This window comes from Urocampus carinirostris, chromosome 1, assembly GCF_059441175.1.
Source record: "Urocampus carinirostris isolate Australia breed hairy pipefish chromosome 1, RoL_Ucar_1.0, whole genome shotgun sequence".
Classification (NCBI taxonomy): Eukaryota; Metazoa; Chordata; class Actinopteri; order Syngnathiformes; family Syngnathidae; genus Urocampus; species Urocampus carinirostris.
Window position 1 is genome coordinate 52,732,845 of NC_142349.1, and position 26,968 is coordinate 52,759,812.

General features: G+C 38.6%; 2 protein-coding genes and 1 long non-coding RNA gene across 8 annotated transcripts in view; 1 reads left to right on the forward strand and 2 right to left on the reverse strand.

Moving 5' to 3' along the window:
- The window catches only part of LOC148375136 (ATP-dependent 6-phosphofructokinase, platelet type-like), a 31,835-nt gene extending 28,605 nt beyond the window's left edge, over window positions 1–3,230 (reverse strand). For all 3 annotated transcript variants that reach the window (XM_088344975.1, XM_088344966.1, XM_088344984.1), the window contains exon 1: window positions 3,021–3,230. In XM_088344975.1, coding sequence (XP_088201101.1) covers window positions 3,021–3,120 — 100 coding nt within the window. In that variant the 5' untranslated portion in view covers window positions 3,121–3,230. The remainder of the gene's footprint in view (window positions 1–3,020) is intronic.
- Window positions 1–26,845, forward strand: LOC148375139 (uncharacterized). 2 transcript variants are annotated; one of them, XR_015851466.1, is made up of 4 exons: window positions 4–88; window positions 10,924–10,990; window positions 15,265–15,478; window positions 26,811–26,845. It is a non-coding gene; the product is annotated as an uncharacterized LOC148375139 (long non-coding RNA). The 2 variants fall into 2 exon arrangements; XR_015851467.1 differs by lacking the exon at window positions 26,811–26,845 and having other exon boundaries at window positions 1–97; window positions 15,265–15,298.
- LOC148375140 (nuclear receptor coactivator 2-like) overlaps window positions 5,861–26,968 on the reverse strand; it is a 72,596-nt gene continuing 51,488 nt past the window's right edge. For 2 of the 3 annotated variants that reach the window (XM_088344944.1, XM_088344937.1), the window contains exons 10-23: window positions 24,515–25,071; window positions 23,260–23,666; window positions 19,719–19,938; window positions 17,942–18,091; window positions 17,098–17,274; window positions 16,878–16,986; window positions 15,277–15,436; window positions 14,494–14,757; window positions 13,038–13,115; window positions 12,781–12,964; window positions 11,697–11,886; window positions 11,505–11,619; window positions 8,124–8,198; window positions 5,861–8,046 (exon numbers count right to left, since the gene is read on the reverse strand). In XM_088344944.1, the coding sequence (XP_088201070.1) occupies window positions 8,035–8,046; window positions 8,124–8,198; window positions 11,505–11,619; window positions 11,697–11,886; window positions 12,781–12,964; window positions 13,038–13,115; window positions 14,494–14,757; window positions 15,277–15,436; window positions 16,878–16,986; window positions 17,098–17,274; window positions 17,942–18,091; window positions 19,719–19,938; window positions 23,260–23,666; window positions 24,515–25,071 (2,698 nt within the window). In that variant the 3' untranslated portion in view covers window positions 5,861–8,034. Of the gene's footprint in view, window positions 8,047–8,123; window positions 8,199–8,219; window positions 8,383–11,504; window positions 11,620–11,696; window positions 11,887–12,780; window positions 12,965–13,037; window positions 13,116–14,493; window positions 14,758–15,276; window positions 15,437–16,877; window positions 16,987–17,097; window positions 17,275–17,941; window positions 18,092–19,718; window positions 19,939–23,259; window positions 23,667–24,514; window positions 25,072–26,968 lie in introns of those variants that run through there. The other variant, XM_088344952.1, reaches the window with a different exon arrangement.

Consider the following 26,968-nt stretch of genomic DNA (forward strand, 5'->3'; position numbering starts at 1 on the left):
GTTTGTTTTCTAGGCTCCAGCCTCAATGTTGACTTCATTTACTCAACAAGGGCCAGAAGAAAACATCATGAACATTTAAGCCTCCTTGGTGAGCACAGTAAGTCTATTTGAAATATTGTATACTTGTAACATGGAGTTTAGAAGAAGAATAGAATATACGTTTATTATCATTGTTTCAAAATGGGTTGAACATATTGTGACAACGAAATTGGACGTGGCACTCCAGTTTCACAATTTACTGAGAGAATAAAAAAAGATAAATGATAATTTACACAAGAAAGTGTGGGCATGTAGAGGCAGAAGATATTTACATTGGGTGTTTACATACAGTTTTAGAAGAAGAAGAAGAAGAATAGAAGAATCGTATTAGTGCAATATGCGGTAGTGCAGAATAGGGAACATTGTGCAAAGTAAGCATAGGCAGGAATACAATTTTACATCTGTATGAGGTAGTGTGTTTGCATTGGTATTCCTCCTTAAAGAGCATTTGTGGAGAGTTTCATTTTTTTGTGCCGTGTGTGTTTAGGGTGGTGATGACTCTGGGGAAGAAACTGTGTCTGTTTGTTTTTGTTTTGTGTGAACTGTAGCGTCAAAGAGGTGGTGGCTGGGGTGAGAAGAGTCCTCGATGATGTTTTCTGCTCTGCTGAGGTAGCGAGAGCAGGCAATGTCCTCCAGACTGGGTAGAGAGTAACCAACGATTCTCTGGGCTGTGTTGATGACCCTCGGAAGTGTTTTCCTGTCTGCTGCCATGCACCCAGCATGCCACACCGTAATGCAGTATGCCAGAATGCTCTTCACTGTGGCTCTGTAGAAGGACACCAGCAGCTGCTGTTTCAGATGATTTTTCCTGAGCACTCTCAGGAAATTGAGTCACTGCTGGGCCTTCCCTACCACCGCTCTGGTGTTTGCAGACCAGGAGAGGTCGTCGAAGATGTGCACACCCAGGAATTTGAAAGAGTGGACTCCTGAAGTCCAGTATGAGTTATTTTGTTTTTGTGGTGTTCAGTATGCTACAGGTGGTAACCTGGTGATAATTGGACAAAAAATAGTGGCAGATACATTTGCTAGTTTTAGTCGTTATTTTGGATGAGGAGCGAATGTTGAAGAGGATCTACGGAGTTGAAGTAAATGAAAAGAGACCAAGAGGAAGGCCACGATTGACATCGATGGATGGTGTTATGAGTGCACTGGTGGAAAGGGGTCTAAATATAGTGGAAGCTAGAGGTCTTGTTGGTGATAGGAATGAGTGGAGAGGTGTTGTAAAAGGATAGTGGGATGTTTAGACGTGTCCTAAGGGATGGGCAGGGCACCTGTATGATGCGGCAGGAGTAAACCAGTGAAAGCTGTTGGGCCCTGCTGTCGGACAGAAGAGTGTGTCGTGTCACCCTGACCCGAGTGTCATGGCTGCTTTCTTGTGTCCTGTTTAATCTGGAGGGCCGAAAGCGTGACCAACTTGGGTGCCTAACTTGTTTGGGTGTTTGGGTTGGCCATGGTCAATTTTTTTTTGTGTTTTGGTACTTTTTCCCTTTTTCCTTTCTTTGTTTTTGTGTATGTGTTTGTCTAGCTATCGGTCACCCCTCTCGAGGGATATGAACAGGGTAGATTTTCTTTTTCTACGTGTTTACAAAAAGTTAGTTTAGAAACATGTTACATTGGTCCATAATTTGGCTGGATTTAAATACTTATTTTAAAGAAAAACAACCACCCAACTACAGCAAATCTTTGAAACAAAAAACACAATATTGCGACCTTAGGTTAAATCAATGTCGCATTTGGAAACAGAAACAAAGAATTAAACGGGTGCTGAATATTTTTCTTTTTTTTTTTCACAGGAAAGGTGCCTCAATATATTTTAGTTTTATGATTTCTTTGATCGAACAAGGTTGGGAAAAACGAACTAAAACACGAAAATATTAGAATTGTCTTGATGTCATTGATATCAATGAAGTACAACATCGATTGCAACGAGATAAGACATGACACTCCAAAGTAAACATTGTAATCAAGACTTTAGAAAAATATATGTATTCAAGCGCGTGTGCGCATGCGTGGTTCTCCCCTCCCCCAATTTTGGGTGGTGGGACACTTGCTGCACCTCACGTAGGCGCTGCATCAAGCTCTCACTTGCATCCGCAGCGAGTCATTTTTCTTTTCCTTCAGCGTAAAAGTAAAGCTAGTTAGAAGATGAAACGTACATTTTTTGTGAAAGTCACGCAACGGAAGTGAAAGGAATTTACATTGTTGGTTATCTTGAGGCTCACGGACTCATCCACGGCGTTTGAACGACACGAATTCCGACTCAAAATAAATAATACATTTAAAAATGAAATAAAAGGTGTAGAAACAACATTTTTTTATTATTTATTTCCCTTTACGTTTTCTGTGCATGAATTCTGCCATTTTCTTTTAATTAGCACTTGTTGATGTCAACGCATACAAACTCGTTACCAATCGTGTGCGCATGCGCACGTACCATAGCCATTGCATAAGCAATCTCCCATTAATACACGACACTTAAAAACCGCCCTCCATTCCCCTATTTATAACCCTTTTATTTCTCGGAACACCAACAAAAAAGTATGAATTATTAATCATATTAAATGTACTGGGGCTGAGTAATTTTTTTAATTATCTAATTTTCCGAACACTGACTTTTTGTTATCTGCTGTGCAGATTCCATCATTGGACAAATCGTTCGAATAATTATATCAATGGGTATTTTTACTACTTGTTTGGCAGCCTAAGAGGAAAAAGATAGAGGACGAAGGTGGGAGGGGTTCAGTTGCCATGGCAACACAAATTTTCCCACGGAGGGGGGTGGTTGTCTGGCTTCGACATCGACGCGAAATTAAGTGATTAGGTTCCCAGAAAATGCAAATAAAATTATGAATAGAAGATGAGTTTGGTATTTGGGGAGAGTTGTTTTAGTTATATTTTGTTTTACTGAGGCGGCCGGGTGCAGAGACACGCCCCCGCTGGCACTGTCCGATAATGGAACTATAGGGATGCGTTCAAGTTACCTTGGGCATCTCCGCCGCTGGTCAGGACGCCGATTGCTTTTCCGGCGCCGGACAAATTCTCAAAAAGCTTCCGGGTATCCTGTCGCTTGGGGGCCGACATGTTCTGACTGTCTTCCTTCACGTCCGCTTGTCTCTCGGGAAACTTGTGCCCTTGTGAGAGAGACTCAAAGATGAGGCGCGAGCAGCCAGCCGGAGGCCACCGCAGTGGGAGGAGCTTAGGGGGAAAGGCACGCCCCCGCTGTTGAGGACACGGACGAAGGCTCACGACTGCTTTTAAAATGTCTGTTTTGCCGGTTTTTTGGGGGGTACAGACGCCAAATGTACACGGCTCACATTTTTTAAAGTGGTTAAAAATGAATCGACATTCTGGTTTATTCAACGCAAGATTCATGACGGTCTGAGGAGATAAGGGAAAAAAAATCAAAGTGAGACGTCCTGATTGTTTTACTGTTCGACAACCTGCCGGAGTACGTTATTTGTAATGCTTTATTGAACAAAACGTTGAAACATTTCCATACAAAATTTCACAGCAATTTGGCGTTTAAACAATATTCTTAAAGCAAATCACAAACAATACAAAACACTGGACAATAAAATGACACAAACATGCCAGGGGGTAACAGATAAGCAGGGTTGGGTAGGGTTACTTTAACTGGATTACTTTCTATTACTTTTGGATTACTCCAATACCAAATATGCTAATAAAAGACAAAAGAAACTAAATATGAATACAATTATGACTCACAACACGTGGTAAGTTTTCTCTCCTGGCTTTGATCTCCGGCAAAACTAACATAAAATGCGACAGAAACAAAATGAAAATAAATCCAAACAGCTTGCCAACATCATTTTTGCCGTTCCATGTATTCTGTTACTCCCCAAGCCTGCACAAAATTTAGTCATTTTATTCATATTTAGTTTCTTTTGTCTTTTATTAGCATATTTGGTATTGGAGTAATCCAAAAGTAATTGAAAGTAATCAAGCTAAAATAACCCTACCCAACCCTGCATATAAGTGACAAAATGTTTAAAAATATGATTGACGCTAATGAACCTGCCAGAGGACTGCCAAGAATTCGACTGACCAATGATGTCAGTGTTTGTCAGTGAACGACAGCTGCGAGAGCCAATGAACTGTCGGATTGGTACAAGTTGTGTACTGTATGTATATATATATATAAAAAAATAAATCCTGAAAAACTACGAGGAGTGTGTGTATATATATATATATATATATATATATATATATATATATATATATAAAATAAATATCACTGTTTTTATTATGTGTACAGCGACCTTAGGTGTCTTGAAAGCTACTTTGAAATAGAACGTGGTGTTATTGTTATTATAAATATTGAGATAAACAAAAAAAATTACAAAATCTGGAATGAAATTCAAAAACCCAGACAAAAACTGATCAAATTAACATTTTAAAAACTTGGAAAAGAAAAGAAATGCTCTGCCCACCCAAAGAAATCTGGACGTAGTGGCAGGAGCAGTCAAACAAATGGAGATAAAAAAGAAGAAACTGAAGCAAGATTTAACAGTTTTTTTCTTACCCTCAAAACAAAATAATTTATTAGAAAAACAAACAAAAATATTAAATGAAATACAACATTATAAATACTTAATAAATGTTTTAAGGGGTTTGTTTTTTTTATTTTTGAATGTTTTTATATTATTCAAGTGATTGTAATACGCTTCTAGAGATTTGACTTCCCCTTTAACCGAAACTGAAAAGTCTTTCAAATGTGGAATCAGTTTTTGACATCGGTATCGCCAGCTACTCGACACGTATTGTTACCAGTCTGGAAAGAAACAAAGGAGGTCTTGCAACCCACCATTTATTTCAGTTTTTCTGTTATCGCAGTCGTGCTCACTTTGGTGGAGGTTTAGGTCACACAGAGGTGGTGTTCAAGGACAAGAGTTCATTTATCCCCTTCGTGTTCACTCCATGAACAAATACTAAAGTGAGGGGAGAAAAACATTCACCAACACACGAATGAATATTATAAGAAGTAATAAGAACGTTCAACAACCCTTTCCGGAAAAAGGACGGTTAGATTTCCTACTGACCCTGAAGGCAGCACATGTTTCAGCTAGAACAGGGCCAGAGAAAAGACTCAATTGATATAGAATTGTCAGATTTTGGATTTTCCCCGAGAGCAGCACAAGATTATCTCCGTTTATTAAGAAAAAGAAAGAATGGAGTAAAGAATTTGAAGATGCAGGAAAAGGAAAACAATATACATTTTTTTGTAGATGATGTATAGTGAGAACTCACACTTGCAAATGTCCATGAAGGCAACACAGTTTACTTTAGGGGAAATATGGCGAGACATTTTCTGATGTTAAACATTTAGAGGAACTAAAAGAGGACATTTTGATTCCAGACTGACCCTAAACGCAGCACTGGTTTCAGATGTAGACTAGATGAGTCTTTAGATTTTAAGTAAATTATATGAATTGGGTGTAAATGATGGATAGGTTGCAAAAACTTCTTTTTCGACTGTCAGTAAAGACAACACCAGTTTAGTGGTTGGGAAAAAGGCTGACTTCAGATTGGCTCTGAACACAACTTGAAAAAAAAAAATTGTTGAGATTTTTTTTTTAAATACATTTGGTGGAAAAAGTAAATATTCAGGAAAAATTGGAATTAAATAAATCAGACTGAATAAAGGGGAAAAATACAAATACAAATTATATATAAAATATTTGAAAAATATGGGAACAATTCTAAAACATATTTAAAGGAATAAAAAAAAAACAAGTTATCAAAAATGTTCATATAACTTCAGGATTTAAAAATAAAAATAAATGCAACAAAGAGGCGGGGCTTGTGGAAAAAATACATTTATTTACAGTGGCTTCAATCACAAATTAACAATCAAGTTTTCAGTCAACCCTCTCAAAATGTGAAATAATAATTCATATATTATCTTTTTTTTTGTAACCTAAACATCATTTAAACAATTCAGTAATCCTCTTTATGCAGTACAAAAAAAATTCAATAAATTACATTCTAGTTCCAACAATCAAATTGGAAACAATCAAACATTCCCATCGGATTTCTAATTGCCGATTTCAAAATAAAAGACAAGGACGTGTATCTCCTAAAGATGGCAGCAAAGCTTTGAGGGATGCACCGCGGAAGAAAAAAAGGCGCAGGTGGGGTGGGGGAAAATCAAAGAGAAAATAAATATTGACAAAAACTTAAAACGTATGTTATTATTATTATTATTATTATTAATTTGTTTTATTTTTAATTGGAAACTTAAAACACTTAATGTTTTTGGTTCCTTGGCACCGGTGCAAAGTTTCCCTATGTGAGACTTTGTCAAATAAATACATACCCAAAAAGTTGAAAAGGGGGGGGGAAATATCTTGTGCGAATATATTTGGGTGAAAATTAGAATTACTTTGAGCATTTATGTTGTGAGCAACATAAAAAAAAATCGACAAAATTAAAATAATTGAAAGTTTTTTTCAAAAATGAAATATTTCAAAAAACAAATCTCCCAAAAACTGGGGTGAACTAGTTCATGAATAAAAGGTTTTGGCAAAAATGAAAACGATTCAGCAAAAGAATATGGTCATACGTATTTTTAAATATCTGCAAAATTATTCGTTCTTACCTGCAAAGTGTTAGGTAAACATTTATTAAAATCTTGTCAACTTTATTTTTTTGGTGTCGCTCTTAATTCAAAAATAATATAGAAAGAGAAAAATCAAATAAATTCAAAAGTGAAATCAGAGATCTGCATTAAAAATGATAATAAATAAACGTTTTTTCAGTGAGACAACAATTTCAAAAAGCCCCTAAAATTATTTGGTTAAAACTGCTCACAATGTTTTTTTTTAATCTGCAAAACTGTAGAACAAAGTCATTTTCTTTAATTTTACATATAATGCTTATAATTACTAAAAAGAGAAAAAATTAGATTAAAAAAGTGTCAAAAAAAACATTTGGATGAAGCCGCTCATTGAAAAAAACAGTTTTTGTGTATATATTGTAAAATAGATAGATAGATAGATAGATAGATAGATAGATACTTTATTCATCCCCAAAACTAAGAAATAACTTAGATTTCCTTCAATTGCACCTGATGTTTTTGATCCTAACTGGGAAAAAAACGTAATAAATAAATAATTTAGAAAATGTGGCAAAAACATTTGGATAAAACTGCCTATCAAACAACAAATCTGCAAAATTTAGGATTCGATTTTTATATTTTTGGTCATTTTTTCTTTTCCAAGCAAAAACAAAACAAAACAAGAATTTAAGGGTATTTTACTTTGCAAATAAAATGATCAACAAAAATCTGCATGAAATATTTTTCCTCAATTTTACTTTATGATATATTTGGGGGACACTCCTCATTTTAAAAAAACATATATTTTAAAATAATAAAAAAAGAATGAGTCCAGTCTGATCATATTTTGTAAATAAACACAAACTTTCCAATTCAAAATTACAAGTTGAATTGTTTTCAGTTATACTTGATGATGTTTTGGGGTGACTATCCTCATTTGAAAAAAAAAAAATACTGAACCTCTTTTAAATATACTTAAAAAAATGCCGTACTTTTCTCCCCCTCCAAAAAAATAAATCAACTAAAAAGTTCATTTTCAACAGCAAAACTATGCATGAAATAGTTTGGTCATATGACTTGTATTTTAAAATGTCTTTTACTTTCTTTAGTACCCCGAAATCGGACAATAATAAAGCTGTGGAGTAATGAATTTGTGATTTCCTGTTTCCCCAAACGCATCATTTGTGATCACCGGAGCTCACTCTCTCCCATTTTGCTGAAATTCCAACTTCTGTCTGCTTCAATGGAGTCTGCGCCGTAAGACCACTTGGGGCAAATATAATAAATACTTTTCTTCTATTGTCCATCAAAAATGCCTAGTAAATTACTATTTATTTGGGGGGTTGCTGATCAGAAAAGCCGCCACGATGTATAATAGGTAGCAGCATTTGGATTCCAGTCAATTCTTCAGAATCGTGTCAGCAAAAGTTCTAGGAAACACAAAAAAACTGATGTTGCACTCGTATGTCGATTTGACAATGGTGAAAAATGGACGTGGCTCACTCACCGTGTTGACGTCTGCTTCTGGCGTGAGCATGTCCATTCCTGTTAGCTGATCCAAGATCAGATTGCCATCGCCTACCTATAGCAAAAACACAATTTGTTTTTCTTAACTCATACACGGCATTAGACGGGTGTAGACGTCAAAGATCAATTTTGGCTAGGCTTCATTTGCTTTTGCTACATTGTAAACTTGTTCATAACGCTTATGATATGCAGAAATCTACGGCTCTTTTCACTAGTACGTATGGTTTGCCATCGCCTACCTATAGCAAAAACACAATTTGTTTTTCTTAACTCATACACGGCATTAGACGGGTGTAGACGTCAAAGATCAATTTTGGCTAGGCTTCATTTGCTTTTGCTACATTGTAAACTTGTTCATAACGCTTATGATATGCAGAAATCTACGGCTCTTTTCACTAGTACGTATGGTTTGGAGAAAAAATTTTGGTCATTGAAATTTATTCTACAGTTTTTTTAATTCCATTAAGCGAAAAGTCGTATTTGGTACATGCATTGCCGTTGTAACGCGAGTCATGAGTGGTTCAGTCCATTATATACAGTTTACAGTCAAGGTGTCCCACTAACAGACCCCATCTGGGCTGTTCATTGACAAGGAATCCTTTACAGTGGAACCTCGGTTTTCGAACGGCTCTCAGTTCGAACAAATCGGAGTCAGACCAAAAATTTCGAGAAATTCTTGCTTCGCTGTTCGGTCAAAAAATCGGAGTTCGAACGCCGGTAATACGTGAGTACGTACGCTAGGGTGCGATGCTGAGCGGCGTACTGATGTAAATCGCTCTTTCGTGACCAACTGTTATCGCATGCGGACGTGCTTCGTTTTGCTTTCGCTTTTAATATAGGTGTACGAAGTGTTTTAGCCCCTAATTATGCCTCCGAAGAAAGTCAGTGCAAGCAGCAAAGTTGCCACAGGTGAAAAAAGAAAAGTAGTGCGTACAACTATTGCATTTAAGAAAGAAATAATAGTAAAATATAAAGGAGGTGTGTGAGTGTCTGATCTTGCTAGGGAATATAGCATGTCTTCTGCTGACCACCACAAAGGTAAGAAATCCTATTCATAATTTTTTTCTTTATCCTTTTTTTATTTTTACACGTTCATGTTAGCGTAATCTATCGTATGGAAGATTACGATAACGCAAACGTACGATTAGCCTGGGTTAGCTTTATGTTTATGTTAAACATTCAAGGTAAACATTCAGGGTGTTGGAACGGAGCCCAACATTCAGGGTGTTGGAACGGAGCCCCCTTTCCAATGAACCGCTCACCACTTGTTGTGGAGACCCGGGTGCTAAATGACTTGTAAACGACCTGATTTTTTTATTTTTACAATTCATGTTAGCGTAATCTTTCGTGCGGAAGATTACGGTAACGCGAACGTACGATTAGCCTGGGTTAGCTTTATGTTTACGTTAAACATTCAAGGTAAACATTCAGGGTGTTGGAACGGATTAAAACAATTTACTTTATTTTCAATGGGAAAAATGATTTCGGTGATCGAACAAAACGGTTTTCGAACAGGGTTCTGGAATGGATTATGGTCGAGAACCGAGGTTCCACTATATATAGAAGCTATTTAAACAATGTATGTTTACTGTTGAAACACTTTATGATGAAAACCCACAGAACAAACTGTAAACACCAGCCAATAACATAGAGCAATATGATTGGGTGAGCGGTAGGGTTGGGCTATGCCAACAGCGCATGGACTCATTTCTCTCTGCCCAGCGCTGTCTACACCAAAGGTAAATACTTCAGTATCCTCGTTTGCAGTATTTTGTGACATTTATACAAAAGAAACCTGCTTGAACCTTATTTTGAAAACAATTATGAATGAAAAAATTGACGGTCAAAATAAGCCTTGATGACCTTAACTGCGAAGGGAGACAAGTTCAAAGTGGTATATTTGTTTGTATAGGACACAGGTTCTGACATTGTTTGTATTTCATAAATTCCATCAAATAACTTAATGTCACAAAGTGAAATGAAATGCAATGAAAAATTAGATTTTGTCTGGAGAGCAGGTTTGGTGGTTTTGCTAAATCTAATCATAAAATAGATGGTATGGATTTCTCTCAAAAGAAAAAAATAAATACATTTGCTATGATGGCTCTTTAGGGGAAAAGGGTTCCTCACCCCTGCTCTAAGAAATAGTTGGCTGTGGGTTACAGCCAAAACAGTGTAGCTCATTTGAGGTGGGCCACAATGGCGTGCTTCAGTAGTCTAAAAAAAGCACTCTGCTGGCCACTGTTCTCAGAAATACTTGACTGAGGATAATAGATTGCAGCCACAACTGTACATTTCATTTTAGGCAGGCCAGAATGGCACGCTTTCTGACAAAGGAGCCTTGTGTCAGTCCCTGCTGTTATCATATGGGAAAGGGGATAATGGATCTTGGCTGTATGAGTGCAGTTCTTTTGAGCTGGAAATACAGTAACAAGAAAAAAAGAGCCACCAGGCCCAACAAATGTGCTAACCAGCGCTTGAATAAATAGTTAGCCGGGGATAATTTACTTTGGCCACACAAGTACAGTTCATTTTAGGCAGATAGAATAGGGGGAAAAAAACCACCTCGCATGAAAAAAATTCTTTTACCCCCTGTTCTCCACAGGAGTTGACTGGTAATAACGAAATACAGCCAAAACAATGCAGTTCACTTTAGGCAGGTCACAATGGCACACTTCAATGGGCCAACCCAGAAGAAAAAGATGCTCTGCTGTCTCAGGTTCTTAGCAATAGTAAACTGAGATAATGGATCAAGACCTCAACTGTGCATTCTATTTTAGGTTGTCCGGAACGCCGCAGCTCCCAACAAAAGTGCTTTCTGATGGTCCCCACTCTCAGCATGAATTGGTAAGGGGATAAAGGATTGTGGCCACAACTGTTCAGTTAATTTTAGAGTGAGATAACAGCAAAAAGGAGCGTCCCAGGCCTGACATAAATAAACTTTGCCATTCCCTCTCACAGCAATATGCGATCGGGGATAAAGGATCAAGGCTGCATAAGTGTAGTTGTTTTTGGTGGACAAAATGGAGAAGAGCTGCTATGCCTATCATAAGTGCAGTCTGCCAGTCTCCTCGCATCAATATGCGATCAGGGATACCAGATTGGGGCCACATGAGTGCAGTCCAGGATTGACAAAAACGCACCCTGTTGGCTCTTGCTCACAGCAATATGTGATTGGGGATAATGGATTGCTGAATATTGTCAACCTGCGATGCACTTAACCTGCAAAGTTTGAGTAGACATCAAAGAACATGTGTGCTAGGCTGCAGTAGATGGCTATAGGAGTCAAATCTCAGTTAAGGCTATAGGCTCCAAAGAGGTTTAGCGATGCCTTCACTGGAAACAAAAAACTTTTCCCGACCTGTTCCGTGTGCACGGCGTTGACGTGTGTCGCCAAGTTTGTTCCTCTACTGTTGCTGTACAAGCCGCCGCTGTTGTTGTTAACAGAATAGCTAGCCTGCTGCTGATGGTACACGCTGCCAAAATAACATTGAAATCTGCCTTTGAAATTGAAACGCAAACATGAATTGTGTTTGTGTGTATGCGCTAATACTTGTTGGTTGTGGTCATCCACCCGTTGAGGTCCGAATTGTAGGGGGGTGCGGCCCCTGCTGCGCCCGCCTGCAATTGGCCGTGTGCCGCCATCCTGGGCGACAAAATAGCGGCTGAGGAACAAGCTAGCATGGACGACGAGTCTTGATGAGGGAGATGATGGAGAAGATGAGGGTGCTGGCTCATACCGCCTGGACAAATAAATTGCATTATTAATGTTGTAACTTGATGGTGCCTGTTGAGAGTGCTTGGGAGACTCAATACCAAATAAATAAATTAGAAAATATCGTTACTAAATTATTCTTGGAGACAAACAGGCGGAAAAACAGGCGAATTCGCAGACGGACCAACAAAAGGGGACTGACAGGACAGCGTTTAAATACTGCCAGGAGCAATCTGTCAACAAGCAGCAGCTGGTGCAACACGGGCGGGGCCAATTGGGCACCATGGCAACCGTGACAGTAATATTTTTACTTGTTACTTGAGTTAAAATTATTATGATTGCATTGCTATTAATTTTGTATTTTTAAAATCTTGATTAATTTATTGTTTTTAATTATTTTGAAAATGTTATGATGACAAACACATAAAATCCCTGCAACTCATTTTTTAAATAAGTAATAATATACAGTACCATTATCATTTTTATTATAGTATTTTGAGGCTGCCAGGCGAGATTCCATGTTAGAAATGGAAAATAAGCAATAAAAGAATATGACTATTTAATTTTTTGTCACTGTAACTACTACTCATATCGTCATCAGTATTATTCTTACCTTTATACCTTCAAAATGGTAGTTATTACATTATTGTTAATAAATTTGTATTTTTAAAAATTATCATTACTATTTGGGTCTCGAGTTGAGTCTGCTTACAGATTTTCAAATTTATAAATAATACTTAAAAAAAAATTAATAATACTTATAATGGCCACAAGAGGCCAACATTTCCTCAACGTCAGTTCTCTATAAAGTGTCTTAGAAAATATTCGAAGAATTTTCATTTTAAAGAAACTAATATTATGCTAGAACGAATATTCTAAATAAAAACAGGTGGCGCTAGGGTTTTCACAGCACTTTTCTTACCGTAACCTGAAGCGGCGTAGCCAAAATTTTGTGCGGCGCTTTGAGAAAGTCGCGTTGCGGACCCGCCCAGGCCGGCGGCCATGTTGGCAGCCATCATGGCGCCATGCTGTTGTTGTCGTTGTCGCAGGTGGTTGCTAAGATACTCACGTTGGCGCTGCGGCAACATCTGCGCGTTGTACGAACCCTAGGGGATAGTTTTATTTTAGCGGGATTCAAGAAATGATCAGTATCGAATTGACAAAAGATTAGAGTCTGACCTGGTTGCTGAGGTTGGACCTGAGAGGTAGATTCACAGTGGACATGCCGGTCATGTGATTCATGATTGGCTGACGGTTCTAGGAGAGGGAAAAATAAATAAATGAGGAAAACCCAAAAAATAAAAATGTCATTTTTCTATGTCAATTCAGTGAACATTGTGTTGCTCTTTGTGGCTTGTTTTTTTAATCGTTGTCATCTAGTCAAGTCAAATGTATTTGTGATGCCCATAATCCCAAAAAATCTCCATCATTACAGCAACGTCGTAATTTTATGACCGAAGTTGGTCAAATAACAATGCCTTCAAATAAATTATTTTTGACTTAAATTGAGAATAGAACTTTTAAAAATGGTAATAAGAAACTTAATGGTTTGCGTTGTAAAAATGAACGCGTAACTTAGCATGCTAACATTTGATGCTAATGAATAGCTTGGTCTAATTTCATTTCTTTTGTAAAAAAACAATAATGAAACTTAGCTAGCTAACTCTGGATGCTAACACATTATCAACATTATTGGTCTAATAAAGTAGCCAAGATTCTTTTTTTCATTTAATAGAAAAAAATGCGAAAGTTTGGCAATACAGAAACGTTGCTTGATTTAATTGTTGTTGTTGTGAAAATGAAACATCTTTTTTGTTTTTTATCATGGTAAAAAAAAATGTTAATAAAGCCACATAGCATGCTAACTTTGATATGCTAACACATCACCTGGTCTGATAATCTTGCCTAATAAGTGAACAATTTTTTCCCGTTCCTTTAGTAGAGAACAATTACGAACATTTGGCCCTTAGCATGCTAACACATTGCCTGATTTAATTGTTTTTCTCATGTCAAACAATTTTTTACATTTTAAATATTTTTCCCTTTTATTAAAAAGAGGATTTTGAAAAATTATTTTATTTGTTTTTCTCAAACGTCGTCTTCTAAATGTAATTTTCCTCCAACCCACCTACTGAAAATCACTTTTAATATTTGTTACACTGGCAACATTTTGCAAATATTTTTTTATTTTCTTTGGAAAAAAAACTAGAAAATGTCATTTGAAAAGTATAGCAAAAAATATGAAAACTAATAAGTAAACATTATTCATATTTTTGTTATAATTAATGATTTACTTGAAGCCCAATTGTGTAATATTTAACACCTGTGTTGTCTAATGTGAGCAAAAAAACAGTGCCATGAGCACAGCATAGCAGCAAGATACTAGACAAACATGACAGTGACTTGTAAGTGGGGATTCCACGATACAAAAGAAACAAACCCTTGATCTATGATTTTTTTCTTTTATAAAAATTAACATTGGTATAATAATTGATGTTTTTTTGCCGACTATTCAAATCAATGTTTTTGTTTTGTTTTTTTCCTGAATGAAAGATTTTCCTACCACTAAAAGGGCACTGAATATTAAACGCCGTCCCTTGAGTTCAATATTGAAACAAAATAAAAGGTTCTTTACCAACTGAACCTGCAGGCGGTGCTGCAGTTGTTGCCTCAGGTTGTTGGGCTGCGGTGTCAGTGGGGGGCCCCGGAGGCCGCTCGGACGTGGTCCCTGCGGCCCTGGCATCCTCATCATGGGGGGGTAACCTACCCCCCTATGCTGTCCCGGGTGGGGGGAGCAGAGGAAGGAGGCATCATAACCGGCATAGTGCTGCGCGTACATGGGGGGCTTTGTGTGGGGGTCCGACGGCCCAAAAACAAGATCCTGGTCCGATGCCCCGCCCTGAACAAATTGCAAGGAGTGACATAAGCACGGAACGTTTCATCTGACGCCTCAAACTTGCAACCTACTATCTTAATTCAGACTCGACGTTGTTGCTTATATAACAGTTTTGAAATCAGAAACAATGATTTCATCAACAACACAAAATTTGGACAATCGGAGTGTCCAGAACTTTCTTGGTTATGCAAAGTGCTCAGGTCTGTTAGAACTCATCATTCCCTTCTAGATGTATGTATACACTCAACCCAACATTCACTTAACAACCACTTTGATTTGAACCAAAAACTCAGGCTTGATACTGAAGTTTTCAACTCCTGATCCTCATTTCAAAAATCTTAAACCAGGTTGACATTGTAATCGAACCCCTGATCAAGAACTTCAACCCCAACCTTGGCTACATTTAAACCTGTATCTAAAAACTTCAACTACTTTTAACAGTAACCTTCACTTGAAACCCTAATTTGAATTCTGCTGCACTAATTAAAAATCCTTGTATTGAAAATCCAGACGTTGTGTCACCTGTCCAGCCAGTGTTGGGATCCCGAGCATCTTGTCCAGCTCCTCCAGGCCCTCGTAGTCCTTGAGGACAGAGCAAAGCTGGTTGAGGAGGGCCCCTTCGTCAGCAGGGCCCTCGTGGGTCGGCCCGCAGCACCCGGGCCGGTCTTCCCCATACTGCAACCTGACACGGAACACCACAATTAGGTCAATTCCAGTACACATGGTGAGTGATTCACATGGTAAATCAACTCCAGTTAACATGTTGAGGAAAAACCAGTTCACTTGTAAGTTAACTTCATTTCACTTGTTAACCCAGTTTCACTGTGGGGTGTATAGTTTGAGGTGTCCCTAAATAGTTTAAAATCAAATATTTTCTCTACTCAGTATGTGTTAACGATGCCCAACTGAATTCAAAGAGCCTTTATGTATTTGTTCCCACTACGCCTATCTATTTTGTCTTACTTTTATCACCGGAGTTCAAAAAGGACATTACACTGGAGGAGAGGAGGTGGGAGAGTGATTTCTCTCGCATGCTCGAGGTTTTCATTTGTTCTAGGATGGAAATGGTGAAACTAAAATGACTGATTCAAATACAATCCAAATGCCAACCCAAAACCCAAGAATAATGAAAATAGAAGAGTTTATTCGAGCGCATTTAAGAACTTCACATACTCGTACGCGCAACTCAAGAGGCTTGACCGAGCCTGCAATGATTTCAAGATCGCGTCAGCAAGTAGACTATTTTAAAGTTACAGAACCTGCGTTTTACTTGTTAGCTCATTTGTTAGCTCACTTGTTAACTCCGATTTACTTTTTAAGGTAAAACCACTTTACTAGTTAACTCTGGTTCACTTGTTAAATCCAGTTCACCTTTTAAGTACACTCAGTTACCCATTTTAATTCAGTTTCACTGTTCAACTCTAGTTCACTTGTTAACGCTAGTATAAAATATATATTTTTTAATTAGCTCAAGTTCACTTTGGTTCATTAGTTAACTACGATTCACTTAAGTTAAGTATGATTCACTTGTTAAAGGTGGGATGCAAAATTTGAGGGGTTCACAAAAAGATAATAGTTAAATAATTTCTCTATTAAGGATGTGATAACAATGCCCAATTGAGTTGAAAGAGCACTTAACTTTTATTTTACTTTTATTAAGCCTGTTCGCAGCGGAACAAACACCCAAACAGATGAAAAAAAAGTTTCTCTGAACATGACTAAGAAATATATGCCAAAAATGTGTTACTCTGACGCTTAGGTTTTCAAATGATACACCCCACCTTTAACTCCAGTTCAGTATTCCGTAAGCTCAGGATGAAATGAAATGATCTGCATTTATATAGCGCTTTTCAAGTGAATGACTTCCCAAAGCACTTTACAATGTGCTCCACATTTCCCAATAGCGGCCTTGCAGCCATGTAAGGTGCTAACCTGCTTATTGGGGGTATTAAGGGTTCTTACCCAAGGATACTTCGACATGTAACACGGACGAGCCGGGATTCGAACTGGGATCCCTTGATCCCAAGACGAGCGCTCTACCTCCTGAGCTACTGCCCTTGTTAAATCAAGTCCGGTTCACTTGCTAAGTTAAAACTGGTTGTCAAACTTGACAACAGACAAACCTGTTTTGCATCCCATAATGGTCCATCATCATCCTGTGTGGCCACGGGGCCGTCTGATTGGGCGGGGCCTGCTGCTGAGTGTAGACTGAATTAGGTGGTAGATCCATCTCTGATTGGAAAAAGATGATCGGTTCGTTTGAAACAAAATGATAACGTTACGTAATGACGATAATTATCATACAATTATTTCGGATATTTGATATTTGAGGGCGTGTCTTACCAGCGGACATCATCATGGATCTTGCTGATGAGGGTGGCAGCGCCCCCCTTCCGGCTATGGTGCTGTTCATGTTGGGGAGTACACGAGCCGTTCGGATCCCAGACGGGGGACCTGCCGGCCCTTGGGGGTCCCAGCCGGGCCCCTGGGAGCCTGTCGTTTGCCCGCCAGACAAAACAGCTGACAAGGAGATCAAAAATGAGCTTTCATATGAGAATATCCAAAGTGTGCCATGCAGGTTCTACATTTTTTCCATGTCCAAACGTAAGCTCTTTTAAAGGACTTTCAAAGCTAATTTTCTAATCTAATGAGTACCATCACAATACTAAATCCGGCCGAAATAATGTATTTTTTCAGGGCCACAAATGAAACTGTGATTTACATATATACATTTATCAAAACATGTGATTTTTAGATCTTGGGTAAATCACAAATTTGTCTATCTATATACCAAAGCCATATCCCGCTAGTGGTAGGTGACTAGTGTCAAGAACACATTCACCAAAAATGTATGCCCATTAGCTCTTCCCAACCTGTCACAGAATAAGTAAGCTCATAGCACAACAAGGGGTGAGTTGTTGTGCGATACAACCCTTCATCAGCAGAGAGGCCTGACACTGGTTTACCCTCTCTGCATCATATGGCGAAGTAAATCGACTTGAGAGCCTTGTCAGAGCCATTTTTTAAGCAGATATAATGAGAAACAAAGCAACAGCTTCAAGCAATTACAAGTACTACACCTAAAGTTCAGAAACGTTTCAATCCTTGAATACGCAACATTAAAATTCAAGCATTGTCAAGGATTTCAAGCACCCGTACGAAACCTGTTCATAAAAATGTCGTTTACCTGCGTTCCCCATCATGCTTTGCTGCTGCTGTAGTAATGCGTAGGGGTTATTGGCGGCGCTCCTGTGCTGCAGTCGGTTGGCACCGCTATCTTGCGAAAGGCTCCTAGCGAGCGTTGGGCCCCGAGCCAGCTGGCCGGGTCTGGCGCCACCTACAGGGAACAAAAGAAATCCCAATTGAAAGTTCAGAGTCTGTCAAGTTACACTGCCTTCATGTAGGTGGCACTAATGCAAATTGCAACTTTTTAAATCACTAACATTATTAAGTATTTGATTAATTTGAAATCATTAGCTAATCATTTCAAATCCATAGTTCCATAATCCAGTTATCTTTTTAGTCATAGCTAACCCTGATGATTTGATTTCATTATTGAACACACAAGCACTAATTTGAAACCCTAACCTTTACTTGATACCTTCAATTAAAACCTAAACTCTTATTTGAATTTGGAATTAAATTGACATCTTTCTTTGAAGCTTTGTTGTAGTCTCTAATCCCTAGTTTGAAACACTCAAATGGTTTTTAAAACCCCAAGTCCTAGTTTTTGCTGGGATATTTTCATTCATTTAAGAGGCCAAACTTTTTCCTGTTCAACTTAAACCTTACTTAAAAAAACATACCCACCATTTGAAACCCTACTGGTGAAACACAAATACTGTATTGAAACCGTACAGTCAAAGCCTACTCTTTTCCTCAAACTCTAATTTTAAACTTGAATCACTTGTTTAAAACCCTGACCCGGGTTTTAAACTACAATAAGAAGCCCTATCCTTTATAAAAAAATTCAAATCTTGCTTGATATCTCTAGTTGAATCCATATTCATGAATCCTCAAAACCTGGATTTTTATCGTATTTATAATACAAAACTTCACCCCCCAATTCAAAACTCTAAAAATTGTTAAAACTGTAATGTTAAAACTCCCACTTGAGACACGAAACCAGATCTTGGTTTAAAACCATAATTTGAAACCCTAAATTATTTGCTTGATAACTTTATTTGCAAACCTAACTCTGATTTAAATTGGTAATTACTTTACAATCTGTATTTTAAGCCAGGCCTCCACTCAAGCCTAACTTGAAAATCAAATATCACCGCAATTTGAAACCTTATCCCTTGCGTGAAACCTTAAACCCATCCATGCTTGAAACCATATTTGAAACCTTGATTTGGGCTGATGCCATCCGAAACCTAGTCTCTACAAATTATCAACCCTAGCCCCGTCATCAGGATCTACAGAGCAGAAGCCAATGGAAGGAGACCAAGAGGAAGGCCGCGATTGACGTGGATGGATGGTGTTATGAGTGCACTGCAGGAAAGAGGTCTAAATCTAGTGAAGCTAGAGCTCTTGTTGGTGATAGAAAGAAGTGGAGAGGTGTTGTGAAAGGATAGTGGGATTGTGGACGCGTTCTTAAGGATGGGCTGGGCACCCGTATGATGCGGCAGGGGTAAACCAGTGGAAGCTTTTGGGCCCTGCTCTTGAACAAAAGAGTGTGTTGTGTCACCCTGACCCAAGGGACTTGGCCGCTTTCTGGTGTCCCATTTCATCTGGAAAGACGAAAGCATGACCAACTTAGGTGCCGAGGTGCCTAACTTGTTTGGGTGTTTGGGCAATTGGGTTGGCCATGGTCCAAAAATTTTTGTGTGTGTGTTTTTTTTTCTATCTCTTTCCCTTTTATTTTCTTTGTTATTGTATGTGTTTGTCTTGCAGTCGGTCACCCCTCTCGAGGGATATGACCAAGGTAGATAGATAGATAGATAGATAGCCCCGTCATGCACCTGCGGAAAAGGGGGGCTGTTGAGGGGGCGGGCTTAGATGGTCCCCGTGAGCCGCGTCCATCATCTGCAGGATGTCTCCGAAGATGTTCTGCTTGTCGGCCGGGAAACCGGTTGAGCAGGAGGAGGTGGCGCCCCTTGACAGTTGCCGTGGAAACGGCTGCTGATGCTGAGGATGGGCAGCGCCCTGCAGGTCGTCCAGGAGCTCCTCCAACTCGCTGGTCTGAGAAAAATTGTTGTAAAAAAAAAAGAAAGTCAAGCAATGCTTTAAAAAAAAAAAACTGCTTTAAATTGAAGTTTGAACGTTTTAATTTGCAGACAAAATTTAAAACACTTAACACTTTAAAACACAGGTGTCAAACTGGGGGCCCGCGGGCCAGATCAGGCCCGCTAAGGGATTGAATCCGGCCCGCGAGACAACACTCAGAGAAGCACAAGATGAAAACAAGCTGCAGGTTGAAATATGTCAACTTGATGTTGCTAAAGAATGGTGCTTCTCACAAAGACACTGCACTTGTATTTATTTATCTCTCTCTCTCTCTCTCTCTCTCTCTCTCTCTCTCTTTCCACTCCTTTTCTCCCACTCTCTGTCTCTTTCACTCTGTGTCTCTCTTTTTCCCTTCCTTTGTTGCTCTTTGTCTCTTTCTCTCTCTGTCTTTTTAACTTATTTTGCTCTAATTTCCTTTTTTTCCTTTTCTCTCTTTTCTCTTTCTCTCTTCCTACCCTTTGGGCTTTCTTTTCTCTTTTCTCTCCTTCTGTCTTTCTATTTCTTTTAGATTTCTTTCTTCCTCCCCCTTTCTTTCCCCCTCTCTCATGACTTCTCTTTTTATCTCTTTTGTTTCTCAGGCTCTCCCCCTCTCTCTCTTTCTTTATCCCCCCTATTTCTCTTATTTCTTTATCTCTCTTTTTCTTTCTCTTTAATCTACTGGTCCGGCCCCCAACAGAATGTTTGTTCTATCGTGTGGCCCCCGAGTTAAAATGAGTTTGACACCCCTGCTTTAAAAGATTAACACTGTGCTTGCAAATCAAAGCAAACCAATCAAAAGCCTAAAATAGGGGTTTAAAAGGCCGCACAACTTTGAAAACATTATTTGAAACCTCTACCCTGATTTAAAACCTCCATTTAAAAACCCTAAACTGGGCTTTAAACCCCACTTTTAAAACTGTAACATGCACCTGAAAATTGGATACATGAATCTTTCTTTGGCAACCTCACCATGACTTTAGTCTAAAACCTTAATTTGAAACAGTAGTTTTACTTAAAGGCAGATTGAAGCACTTATTTGAAACCCTCACCAGTATTGGCTAGTTCAAAACATGAAGTCTGGTTTAAAGTTTCTAGACTTGAGATCAAAATCTAAACTATATTATAGATTTGAATTAACCAGAGTTTAAAAGAACATACAAGTTTGAGACCATTATTTGAAAATTCACTTTAAAAACCATAGCCCACAACCAAAAAATTATTTAATCCTACCTAAACTTGATTTGAGACAATAATCCGAGTCTCTAATATATGTCTAAAACCTTAATTTGAAACCCCAATTGTATTTACAGGCCTGAACCCAGACTTTAGACCCAAATTTAAAACCACATCCAGTGCTGGCTAGTTCAAAACATTAATTCATGTTTAAAAAGTTTTCAAGACTTGACATCAAAATCTAAAACTACTATTGTGATTTTGGATTCAAACCCTAACTGCAAGTTTAAAGACTTAATTTTGGAACCCAAATTTTACCTAACAGCATAAACCCAGACTTGAAACCCTAATTTGAAACCCTAGCTGGCATTTTTAAAACACAAATTATGGTTAAAAGGTTTCCAAGATTGAGATCAAAAACTAAAGCTAAAATTCTGATTCGAATTGAAACCATGACTTCTAGTTTAAACCCTTCATATGAAAACCAAATTTTACTTTTCGGCATGAACCCAGACTTGAAGCCCAAATTCAAAACCTTAACGGGCTTGAATTTGGCTGTAAAAGATTTTCAAGGTTTGAGATCAAAGCCTAAAACTTTAATTCTGATTCAAATTGAAACCCTAACCTCAAGTTGACACCCTTTATTTGACTGCCAAATTGTATTCAAAGGTATGAATCCAGACTTGAAGCCCTAATTCGAAACACTAACTAACCTGTGATCAGTCTGGTCTGTGCAGCCCTTAGAGACTCTTTGTGATTAAGGGCTTTACAAATAAACATGACTTGACTTGACGAGTTCAAAACATGAATTTAGGTTCAAAAGGTTTCCAAGGCTTGAGATCAAACATGAAAACTATAACTCTTCTTCATATTGAAACCCTACTCTCAAGTTTTAAAACCCTACCCAGTTTTAAACTAACACGACGAGCCTAGTTGAAACAAAAGCCTTTTCTTATCGATTGTCGAGGTTGTCGTTTCCTGATCGATCGCGCCACTCAAGCGAGCGAACGATATATCAACACAGAGAAAATGTGCGCCCTGAAAACCTGACTAATCCAATTATTGAAGCGCACGCACACAATCGGTCACTTACATCCCGCAGGCGTTTGGCTGGCGAAGAGAGGCGGAGGTAAAAATAGATGCAGAGCGCTAACAAGGTCGCATGTGTCCTATGCTAACACAACGTCCATATTCATAGATATTTAGTCCAGGACTTCTTAAGAAGAATAAACAAAGAAATTAACAAATAAAATCTTAATTTAAGGTTGTTGTGAGCTCAATCAAATTAAAAACGTTTTTACTACGCAACAGTGTTTGAGAAGTAGTTCCAATATTGGACAGCAGAGGGCACACAGTAGGTGTCGAAGAAGAGTATATACATTATTTTTTTTTTATCTCAAATACTCTTTAATCTTGTGATCTTGATTATATCACGATTATTTAACTCATTTGTTTTTGCAAATAATTAGTACATTTGTTTTACGAATAGAAAAAACATCTGAAATCTTTGGAAATGTATGTACATTTTGACAGGGTTTAATTTATCATTTACAGCTAGTGGTTGTGTCCACAATTCTACCTTAATTAGTTAAAGTCTGTGACACTGGCATTAGCTGCTGATTTATTCTGCATTAACTGCTATAGAAAATGGATGGGAAAATGAATGAAAATATTTACTATAGTGATGATAGCAGCTAAAACAAAGCTTGCCAACAGAGTGACACTATGAGCTAATGTGGCTAATGGCTGGGTATTAAATGCTAGACTTAGTAGTTTACGTCCGTGACACTTGCATTACCTGCTTGCCTTTAGTGAATCCAGCCGCTCAATTGAAGCTAGCCAACAAAGTAATTCTACCGGCTAATGAGTCTAGCGGAATTTTTAGCGATCATACATGCTAAGTCCAGGCCAGGGATTTACCAAACAGAAAAGGGACTATCTAACAATCTTTCTTTTTTTAGAGATTTTGTTAGGATCTTTATGCTGCCATTGACAGGGCTAGGCACGGATGACAGTGAAAGGAGATAACGCTAGAGAGGTCTATAGCCATCAATAGCAATTGAAAAAAAGTGTAAAAAATGCTATAAAAACCTTTTTAGGCATATTTAAAAAGCGAGAATGGACCTGGTCAGCCATGTTGAAAGCAGGATCCAGTTTCTCTGTCTTGACGGTGGCCAACTTGTTCCCGTCTCCGACCTCTATTTGTATGGCCTTTTCCAGGATGCCGTTATCGTCACGATCCAGCAGGTAGCGCAGCAGCACGTTGTCCTTCTTTTTGGGGCTCTCTGGCTCTTGCTTGATGCCCAGCTCGGGGGGGTCCGAGTCGGGGGCCCCCTCGGGCCCCGTCGGTTCTTTCCCGGTGGCCTCGGCTGTTAGCTTGGCTAACTCCACCGGCGAGCTGCTGTTCTGAAGGAGCCGGTGCAGGATTTTGTGTTTTTCCTTCAAGGACGTTGAATGGTTGGGGGGTGTCGTCCCCAGGCAGGCCCCGGATAACTGCTCGTCCCCCAGGGATGAATGAGGGTCCGTGGGTTCTAGTTTGGTGATGAAAAGTAGAGGTAAGATCGGGCCTAAACATCCACCTGGACGTGGTGCAGGCCCCTGGGTTTTAAAGCCTAACACAGCCCGAGCCTGACCAAATCACTTAATTTGCAGCACCGAGCCCTTTTCTGAACACAACACATTTATTTACAAACAATGGGGAAATAATATTTTTATGTTTAGCATTGACTATGTTAACTGAAGTACTTTAACAGTTGAGTGAATGCAATCTTATACCTGAACCAAATCACCATGCTATACTAACTTAACACTGCCCTCTAGCGGCCGGAGAGAGAATTCGGTTAGCATTGATTTTAAAAAATCATAACTTTTGAAATAAATTCTCAAAAGACTTGCTTCTTTTTTTGGGAAATACTAGGAAATTCATGGCAGGCTGGCTTGAATCATCCAACCAGCCATTTCCGGCCCACGGGCCTTATGTTTGACTGATTTAAAGCCTGTCTCTTGTAATGAAATTAAAGTCAAACAAGGCTGAATGAACAGTTACATATTTCATATTTCTGTGTCTGCAGAGGTTAAATTAACCATCAATTTTCCATTATTGGAAGTTTGTTTTTAGAGAGTTGACTGGAAAGTTTTATTTCTTAGGCCATATGTCTTTTGATGGGTTGAAAAATGGGTCATACACCACAGCAGAAGGACAGCCTTAAGAATCTAGCTCGGCACTTTAATAGAGAGTAAGAGGCATAGAAAAAAGAACAATGACTGCTGGATAATGAAAAAAGGCAGCGAGAGAGAAGCCTAACCAAACCTGAACATTACGATTGACATTTGAAGCCCGACCCGGGTATGCCTCGAACTCAGGCTTGTTGGATCTTACCTCTGGTGAGAAGCTGCAGAAGTTGATTGTGACCTTTGGCATTAAGTAAGTGGTCCGCCTCGTCCGAACTCCCCGGTTCTTCGTCTTTGGCGAGGTCCTCCTTCTGGTTTTGGGGCTCCCCAAAGGTGGTGATCAAATCAGGATGGTCGTTCTCCATGGTAAGGGGGCTGAGGAGCGCAGGCGGTCCTTCAGAAGACTCTGGACTCCTGTGGCCCTGGGTGAGGACCTGAAGGGCCCCCAGGGAGTCGAAGTTGTGGTTGCTCGAGCTGGTACAGACATGGGCCGGGGAACGAAGGGTGCCCCCAGGTGAGAAATAGCCCGATTGGCTTTTGGGGGCCAGAGGGCTGCTGCTCTCCACCAACCCTGGACTGTGGTGGTGGCAAGGGGACAGGACGGGCCCTTGGCCCGCTGAAGTGACGCTGGGGCTTCCTTGGGCTGAGTTTGTCTGTGGCGTGGTAGCTCGGCTGGCAAAACCGCATGAAGATGTGGCCAAGTGATTTGGGGAGCTGCTGGATTTGGACACGGCCACCTCCAGCGGGATAGTGCCCATATTCTCCCTGAGGTGGAAACAAACGAAAGGGTTCAACTGATATTATTCACAACAATGATGATCTTCTGTATCCAGTAAGTGGCAACAGGTTAACAATTTAAGCAAACTTATTTGGTTTGGAGATGATGGTTGAGCTCCACAATTTTTTATCTTAAATTAATTTTAAGTAGGAAGAACTACAGATGACTATGTGTTTATGTGATAATCTGAGGAAGGGGGGAGGGAAATAATTTCCTTAACTCATTTTGGTTGTGGATGACGGTAGAGCCCCACAGCTCTCTTTTGCCATATCGAGTAGTTTTAAGAATATGAAATGAGTCCTTTTTACATTATAACCTAAAAAAAGATGCGGTGCGGGTAAATCATTTTGTGTGGAGATGACTTTTGAGCTCCAAATTAAAACATTTTTTTATGAAGCTGATAAAATATTAAATGTTGTTATATAATCTGGTGAGGAGGTAGCATGGGTAAATCTAGTAAATTATTTTGTTTGGAGATAGCGCTTGAGACCTCCAAATCTTTTTAGTTTATTTTTTTTAAAGTTATTTTTTAAGTAGAAGGAAAAAAAATCATTAATCTCATGAGGTAGTTACTTCAGGTAAATAATCTTAGTAAATCATTTTGTTTGAGTCCTGAAATTCTTTTTTCTATTTCAACTATTAAGTAGAAGAAAATAAATATGACATTTTAGGTAATAATCCAATAAAGAGGTGGCATGGGTAAATCATTTTGGTCAATGATTTTGATTGGAGATGACATCTGAGGTTGAAAATATTTTTTTTTTTCTAATATACCTTTTTTAAAGTAGGAGAAAAATAGTTTTTTTGCTTAATATTCTGACAAGGAGGTAGTACAGGTAGGTATTTTTAGTAAATCACATTTATAGAAATTATGTTGGAGCACAGAAGTAGTTTTTTTTCTTTGTAAAGTACTTTTTAAGTAGTAGAGAAAACGGACTACTTTTTATAAAATAATCTGATTTGGAAGTGGCACAGGTAAATTACTCTGTTTGGAGATGGCGGTTGAGTCCTGAAATCTTTTTTAATATTTCAAATATTTTATGGGTAAAAGAACAAAAGATTACTGAGGAGGTGGCGTGGGTAAATGATTTTGGTCTATTACCTTGGATATGATGTTTCCAACACCAAAAACATAACTGTCATCTTGAAAGGCATTTTAAAATAAAATGGAGAACAGGCTGAATAAGTGTAAGGTATACTAACGTTACATGATTGACATGCCTGATAATGTCAAAAATGACGTAACATAATAAGTTATTCACATATCTCAAGCATAAAAAACAGGCTTATCAAACTATCAGCTTCACAGCAAATGCCTAAAACCAATGAGATCTTTTCCCTCTGTCACTTTTACCAGTAAATAACTCCCCCAACTCGGGAAGTAGACTTCCTCTACTACGCCGCTTACGTCAGACTCATTGTCACCTCTGCTTCTCGCTAACTCAAAATTTCTTTCTGCTGCTCGATTAGCGTTTTTGGCTGCATATTTCACTATTTGCAGCTTGTAATCTGCAGAATATGGTTTTCTATTCTGTGGCATTTTTGTTCGGCTTTTAGTTTTTATAAATCACTGATTTTGTGCTGAAAAATGTATCCTTTCAAAACAGTGCAGTTATAATGACCAACACGGGCCTTGAGTTCCCTCTTGCAGTTTATTGTGCAAATAAAATGAGAAATGCTACGCCGGTTATAAAAAACTAAAACTTATAATGTGTTAAAATTTCAGATATTAAGTCTCACCAGAGTACAAGTCCCTCCACCAGTCAAACTATAAAAAAAACTGACCTATGGTATGGTGAAAACGGTAGGTAAAAAAAGATTACTGATGGGGAGGTGGTGTGGGTGAATAATGTTAGTAACTTATTTGTTTCTATTTTAAGTATT